Source organism: Sceloporus occidentalis, unplaced genomic scaffold, assembly GCF_023333645.1.
Source record: "Sceloporus occidentalis isolate IW3139 unplaced genomic scaffold, rSceOcc1.0.p SCAF_4, whole genome shotgun sequence".
Classification (NCBI taxonomy): Eukaryota; Metazoa; Chordata; class Lepidosauria; order Squamata; family Phrynosomatidae; genus Sceloporus; species Sceloporus occidentalis.
In genome coordinates this window covers 22,020,850-22,028,782 of record NW_028316984.1, presented here as the reverse complement: position 1 = coordinate 22,028,782, position 7,933 = coordinate 22,020,850, and the positions used below count along the sequence as shown (strand labels likewise).

The following is a 7,933-nucleotide window of genomic DNA, read 5'->3' as shown; positions in this document are numbered from 1 at the left end:
GCCACATTGCTTGATTTATTTTTGGAAAACAATTTAATAGATCAGAATCACTGTGTTTTATAACTTGTTTGTTTGTTGCTTTCTCCTGAGTAGAGTACCACTTCTCATTGAATAACTGAACCCCCAAATCTTAATGTTTTGTGTGCCTTGCTTCCAGATTGGCTCAGGAAGCCAGTGTGTTAATCCTAGTGAACACTCAAGCTTTTGGGTCGCTCATGTGAATAGTGGGCCTATCAGAGAATGGAGCTTCATTTTAGCATGTAGGGTAGGCAAGTTTTGCCATTCCTGGGGCTATTTCATGCTATGCAATTTAAGCACTATGATTCTACTTTAGTTGCCATGGCCCTTTGCCTGAAGCCCTTTGTCTAGGTATTATCTGATAAGAAACACTTATCTGTCCCAGGATTTGGCAAAGTTCAACCCTCTAGATGTTTTCGGACTGCGTGCCCCCACATTTCTCACCCCTGGCTTTTGGGATTTGCAGTCCAGCAACATTTCCAAGGCATCACATTCTCCAACCCTATTCTATACAGTCAAGTGAGAGCAACTGACATTAATATTTCTACCGAGTAATTTACCATGGTATGCACATAGGACACTGAGCAGTCATCCACTGTCCTGTTTGCATGCCTAAGGAAAGGTCTTCCTCAGCTACAAGATTAAAAGCTAGGGATGTATCTTGGTAAAAGCAAAAATGGGAGCATCAGGTGAGCATGGACATATTAGGAATAGGTACTAGGCTATTGAGTGGTGAATGAAAGCAAAAGAAATAAAATTATTCTTGTTAACAGCGAAGCTGTCAAAATCCCATTTGGGAAAAACTGGCCACTTGCTACCCACTGACAGGGAGAGGAATGGTTTGGAAACCATTTTCCATAGTTGAAAGAATGTCCTGATTTGGAAATTAAATCAGCCATTCTGTTAAAATAAAGGACATTATGTGGGAAAGAAATTGAGTTGAGCAATTAAAGCAACTATTAAAGGGACACAAAGCTCAAGAAGGAAATTGACCAACTATATGCTTTATCAAGATAACCATTGAAGAAAGACCACAGCTGCTCACCTGAGGTCATTTAAAAGCCAGAGGGAATTCCCTCGGAAGGGCGAAAAATCAGAATATACTTGATTAGCCATATATTTAAGTGTATCTCATACATATGACTGGAATTCTGCTGATGAAGACACAAATTTCTATTATGCCTGTACATGTGTTTTTAATGTCATTTTGCAAGGGAATATTGAGCACTTCCTTGTAAAATAATCCCATCAAGCATGCAACCAACCTCTTTGATGCCTGTCTGATGTCAAACAGGTCAGTTGCACACATGGGGAAGGAGGTTTTGTTGCACATATGGGGAATGAGGTACACTGCTGGAGCATTACACTGCTGAGCCCACACAGTAAAAACCTCATTGTTCATAGGGCAAGAATGCCTAAACAAACACTCTTTGGCATGGCGTGTCAATCTGTGTAATGTAGTCACTGTAGACTTTCTTTTCCACCAGTTAGAGAAATTGCAGAAACAAAACCCAACAGTTATAGGAATGGTAAATTTCCTCACTGGCTTTTCTACCAGCCTATATGTTGCTATTAAGCAAGAACTAAAGACGAAATTGTGATGTTTGTTTTAATGCAATGTGACACAAATTAAGTTTTGATTTGCTGCAGACTAGGTCTGGACAACTTTAATCTTCCTCATGTTTTTGGCCTACAACCCATTTAGTCCCTGGCTAATCTATCCAGTGCCAAGGAATTGTAAGAGCTGCAGTCCAATAATGTCTGGAGAAGCACACATTCCTTACCACTGCTGCATGTCTTTCTAGGCATCACCGTAACTGTGAGTCAGTATTTTAATACCCATTATGAACCATAGGTTTGTGCTAAATTCTCCCCTTTTCTACACCAATAGGCCTTGGAGGGTATGTAACTTGGCCAGGCTGTGCCCCTCCATTTTTTCCTCCTCAAGCGGATGCCATACGTGTCTACTGCTGCTGCCAGGAAAATGTTTATTGTATGTACAAACTGCTGTTGGACATAAAAGAGCAATTTGTATTTAGGAGTAGGAAAGCCTTAAAGGGGATGCAAGAATAACTAGTAGTTGTTAAGAAAGAACATAGTGACAGATATTAGCAAGTAGTCTGATAACTGATATTGCCAATTCAGTTTTAAATGTAGACATTTCTGAAGAAACAGGTTCTGGCCAACCTGCTATTGGACAAACACCAACGTCCTTTGTAGTCTTAACTGAATTACCCGAAGATGGTACTTTGGGTACGTTCATTGTATAGCTCTTCATTCTTCTCAATAAGTTTGCGCCTGGGAAGTGGATGAATAGAAGAAGTACAGTATTATGTTTCTCTTTATATACCCAGTTATATACAGGCTTTTGTGGACATCATCTTCCTGGGAAGCTGATTCAATTTCAGTATTGAAGTATCCCAGGGATTTCCATTTTATTTTATTTTTTTAACATAAGTCCTACTTATAGCAGGAGAAAGTGCCATTCCAGTGTATGTTGCAGCATAAAATGTGCCCCTTGCAGTGCTTTTTGCCTCTGCTACCCCCAGCTTTCACTGTACCACCCCAAGCACATCAGGTCACGCACTGATGCCAGTCAGTGCTGGCAATCCTGAACTAGAGGGACCAATGGCTTGACTCAGTACAACCTTCCTGTGTTCTTAAGATTGGGCACTAGAGAGGGAGGTAGAAATGTAGGCCTTGTATACTCGGAACTACTCAGAATTACACCCAAGGTGGTTCTGCATAAACCCAGGTGCCATAAAATCTTAACTAGTGGTGCCACATATTGGCCAATCGTGCCATCATCCATTTTGTACTGGGGCACTCTGAAAAGCTCCAAACTTTAAAAGGCTGGTTTTGGTTTTTAAAGGGCTAGTTTGGAGTGTGTTTTAATGTTAAACCACTTAGGAATATGTGAACTGCCTGGTTCAGAAACTACAAGAGGTCTGGGCAGAGCTTCTGAGTGAAGCAGGAATGGTGAAGTACCTTAAGATCACATGAAGATTATGCTGAGTCAAATCCCTCTAGCTCAGTACTGCCAACACTGACTGGCAGCAATGCCTCTGTAGGGTTTAGGCAGGAATTCTTCCCCCACCCTATTGTCAATCCCTGGGGTTCTCCAGTGGGCAATCATCCAAGTCCTAGTCAGCCCTGACTGTGCTTCTGGAATCTGACAAGATCTGCTGTGTTTGATGTGGTACGGTGGAAGTTGGGGAAAGCAGAGGCAAATGTCACTGTAAGGTGCATGTTTTCATGCTGCAGTATGGTTCAACACAGCCAGATGGTTCAACATAGCCAGTGGTAAGGGATGTTAGGAGATGTAGTCCAACAGGCTCTAGAGGACCACCATTTTTGTGCCACTGCTGTTGAGGATATACTAGTAGTCTTAAAAACATTGTATTTTGTAGCTCAGATGTGTATTGGATTGCAACTCACGGAGGCTCAGCACAGCATAGCTAATCATGATGAATATTGGGTACTGCAGTCCAACAACATCTAGAGGGCCACACTTCCCACCACTTCTCTAGATCCTCAGGTCCTTTTGGCACAAGATACCACTCTGGATTAAAGCTTTGGCTCATTTGCATTGATAACCATGGGATCAAATTATGTTAGCCTGTTCAGGTAATAGGAATCTGGTTTAACGACATGAGGAGCAGGGAAGTGGACCAGCTCCACCCAGGACTTTTCGTATGTCTCTGTCACTCTTAAATTGAGAGTGATTTTTCTCCACATTTTTCCCTAACTAAGACACGACTCAACAACTAATTTAAAATGCTTTGGAAATTATGAGTACAATAAAACAGTACAAATACAATTAGATACAGAATCCAGCCAGCCCAAATTAAAAGATGGTGGATTTTCTTAGTGCAAACAGTGTTAAAGTTCAAATAATTTTAGGTTCAGGGTTTTTTTCTGCCAATTTTCTGCCGAAAAAACAAATCACAAACTATTCAGTAATAAACCCTATACAGTATAGAGTAGACTAACTTAGATATAAGCCCAAATCATTTAATGGGGCTTACTATTCAGTAGATATGTTTAGGGTTGCATTATGAATAATTTAATACCTCCTTCTCCAATATGCTTACTATCTGGACTTTAGAAGACTTTTTTTTTCCTACCTCAGGAGTATGTTTTCTTCTACCAAAGTAGCCATATTGACTCGATGTTTCTCTTCAACTGCTGCAATTCGGTATTGAATGTTTTTTTCCATCTCAACCAAGTTGGCTTTCTGTAAATTGGGGGAAAGGAATGGAGGAGGAGAAGAAATAGGACAACCTATGAAATTGTGGGAGGCCACTCTTGAGAGACTGTTGGGTCAATCTATCTGAGTATAGTTGGCTCTCCATCCATGGCTTGAAAATGTATTTTTTATATAGATTTCAAAAAGCAAAACTTGATTTGTCCTCCATTGTATTTAATGGGACTTGCGCATCCACAGATTTTGGGATCCATGGGGGAATCCTGAAATCAAACCCCAGCAGGTACCAAGGCCCCACTAAACTGCAGGACAATTAAAGCTGGAACCTTTTATCTGCAGAGAATGTACATGATTTCTGAATTGTGGCCTTTCTCATTTAGAGGCACAACCATTTGCAAAGATCTGTGAAAAGTTTGTTCTAACAAGTTTGAATCATTTAAAATTTTTAAACAGATTTCCCCAATCCATACTGGGACTGATCACGGAAAAAACACTGGCTAGCATTCAGTATGTGTAATCTAGAGTGACAAATCTGCAACTGCTCTGTAGTCATGCCTCTATAGTCACAATGGTGGCACTATTGCCAGAATTGCTTCACTCAGAGAAGGAGGTCCTTCTGCTGGGTTTTGGGGCACGGGTAATGTTCCCATCTCTCACCATCAGCAAGCAAAGCTACAAAACGGAATTGGGATGTGGCCCTGTTCTGATTGTTGTAGCTTTGCTAACTGGTGGGAGCTAACTGGCAACATCATGTACCTTATCTCAATCTCCAGAATAGGTGATCGCCTTCTCTAAGTGTGGCTGATAGGTTTGGGTAGGTTTGGATGGGCTGGACCAGGAGATGTTACTTAGGGGCGAAACAGATGGCAGGAAAAGGTGACTTGAAGCTGCCTTTTCTGAAGCCACATTGAAACCCCACCAACCACACAGCCAGCTCCCAAGGCAGTTGGAGAGCTCATGTCATGACCACTTGATATGGCTTCAAGCCAGGAAGAAGCAGGAAAGAGCTGCTTCTTTTTGAAATGGCTTTTCTCTGCATACGGGTACTTTCCTGCTGGCCTCAAGGCATGTGTCATCTAAACGCCACACCTTCAAGTCAGTCTGAAAGCACTTTTTTGCCTGTCTATTTAGTCCCTTAGTTATGCAAGCTAAGCTGACATAAAATACCAGCCACTGTTTGGAGTTTCAAATTTCTACATTGCTAGTGTTTTATTTAAGGATGGAGTATGATTGAAATAACAGCTGGATTTTGTCTTTTCAAAAATAATGGATTGATCATTGTTTGTTTTGATCCCAAGAGTCCAGGGTGCAGTTTGAAACCATTGGAGTATTGGTAGAACCTCACCTTAATGTCTCTGCCTTCCATAGCAGTAAGACTTTGACTTCAACACTTGCCCCTTCTTCTCCCTCACTTTCCCTTTTTTGCTTTGCTTTTTTTGTTCTGTTTATTATCTAAAGTGCTGGAGGGCTCCACAGAACCTTAATTGGTAAATTTTCAATTGTCTTAATGTAGATTAGATAATTATCCTTAATTATGCGTTACAAAATCTCTAAAAAAAATCAGGGCTGCAATACCAGTCACAGATCTTGTTTGAGGAATAGGTAGAATAATGATTTTTTAAAAAATTATTACAGTACTTCTTATTTTGTTTGTAGCCTCTTCTATACTCCATGTATGCAAACTGCTTTTCAGCAGTGTTAGTTTTATTTTAATATTCATAACAACTTTGCCATTTGGGGGAGAAGGGCAAGGTACACATCTAACAAATAAAAACATTCCCCCCAAGTGGTTAGTAAACAGAGGCACATTTTGCTTTTTTGTTCTGAATTAAGAGCTGGAATGAAAAGAATGTAAAAAAGCAAATGCAGGATAGTGACCCACACAGAGGATGATCTCCTTTGATGACATTAAAACTACATCAGGTGTAACTGGGGGCATGTCTACATGGGCAAAATATACTGGTTTTCACAACCTGTCTACACGATGCAGGGCCAAAGCCCTGATTTAACTGAGGACTGTCTTCACAAGGGAAAGCCAGTTCCACATTGAATCTGTCCTATCCTTAACTAAACTGGTGTAACCTTAGCACTCCAGAGCGATGCCAGGTAGCTGTTTGCGCACACATTCCACTGTGCCAGCCAGTGATGCTGGCACAAGTCATTCCTTCTGAGGTCACAATGATGTGCTCAGCCGTATGATCGACACTGGGTACTTCTTTTCTGACCTATCTCACGCCAGCAGTGGTGGTACTAGCTGGCAAATGTTTAGACAGCTCCAGGATCAGAATACTCCAGGAGCAGACCAGAGTAGTTAAGCCAGTATAGACAAGTCCTGGGTCTGTCTTTCAATCACTCCCAGAGCAAGAAAGCATCAGAATGACCTGCTCTATCCATCAGCCAGGAAATGAAGAACTCTTGGGTTGTGTGTTGTTGTGTATACACATGTGTTGTTGATTCCAAGCTTCCTCGTGGCTCATTGATTGAAAGATAGTGTGTAAGTCAATTTTGTACTCCTCCCTTCAATGAAACTTTCCAGAAACCTTTGCAGATGTTTCATCACCTGCTTCTTGATTCTCACCTCATTCCGGAGTTCCAGCTCTGTCTTGTGAAGAGCTGAGGCAATCGCATTCAAAGTCTCATTCTTCTCTTTCAATTCTGTCTCCAAAGACTTTTTAGTAAATAAAAACAAAGCATTTTAATTCATTTGTTTAGGACATTTATATTCTACACTTCAAGAACTGTTCCAAGGCAACATCTGTATAAATAACTTAAAAACAAAAACCCAAAGTGGAAATAAATAATAAAACACCACCAGAACCAAAAACCAACCTGACACCCATCTGGAGATTTTGAATAAACCAACCTACCAAATGGACTTTTCAATATTTCACAAGTGAATTTTCATAAAGAAACGGAAGTAAATTCTTGATATCGCTTTACCTTTCCAAAGAATAGAACATTTGCTACTTTGTAGCGATAATGGTACAACACCCTTCACCACACTAGAGGGCAGTGGGGCAGTTCAAGGGTAGGTTAAGAGACTGACATAGCTCTGTTTTTGAGAAAGGGGCATAGAGTGGGGTGGGAACTCAGGAAGAATAGGCAGGTCAACCCTTGCATCTGATTCCTGAAGCAGTTGCCTCACTTGGCTGAATCATTGTTGGAAAACCAAGCATTCTCTCTCACAAGCAGAGCAACTACTAGGGACTTTAGATAACATAGACCGGGGTAGGCAACCTTTTTGAGCCGGGGGCCGGGTTGCTGTCCCTCAGACAACTGGGGGGGGGGGGGGGCTGAAGCCAAAAAATAAATAATTAAATAATTTTTTAAAAATTAAATAGATAAATAAACCGGGACAAATGTAGGAAAAATTTTTCGAATGGAGGGCACGTGAAAAAATTTGCTGATTTTAAAAAAATGTTAATATAAATGCATGTTTCTGAGGCTTCTATAGACAATTGCCCCCCTTGCCCGCCGCTTGCCCCCCCTTGCCCGCCTCCTCCTGATAGGCCAAAGGCCCCACGCCCTCATGTGAGGGGCCAAAGGCTCCGGCGGCAATCGGCGGCAGGACCGGGCTGGGGCCGGTCCCAAGGACTTGCCAGGCCGCATCCGGCCCATGGGCCGCAGGTTGCCTACCCCTGATATAGGCCTTCCTTTGCATGCCTGAGTTCTTTAGTTCTGGTTCCCCCATCTGCTCACTTGTCTATT

At 41.6% G+C, this 7,933-nt stretch overlaps 1 protein-coding gene across 4 annotated transcripts in view; it reads right to left on the bottom strand.

Annotated features, from left to right (window-relative positions):
• Window positions 1-135: 135 nt before the first annotated feature.
• The window catches only part of FLACC1 (flagellum associated containing coiled-coil domains 1), a 43,748-nt gene continuing 35,950 nt past the window's right edge, over window positions 136-7,933 (bottom strand). For all 4 annotated transcript variants that reach the window (XM_089519421.1, XM_089519423.1, XM_089519420.1 and 1 more), the window contains 3 exons: window positions 6,804-6,893; window positions 4,146-4,255; window positions 136-2,316 (listed from right to left, as the gene is read on the bottom strand). In XM_089519421.1, the coding sequence (XP_089375547.1) occupies window positions 2,250-2,316; window positions 4,146-4,255; window positions 6,804-6,893 (267 nt within the window). In that variant the 3' untranslated portion in view covers window positions 136-2,249. The remainder of the gene's footprint in view (window positions 2,317-4,145; window positions 4,256-6,803; window positions 6,894-7,933) is intronic.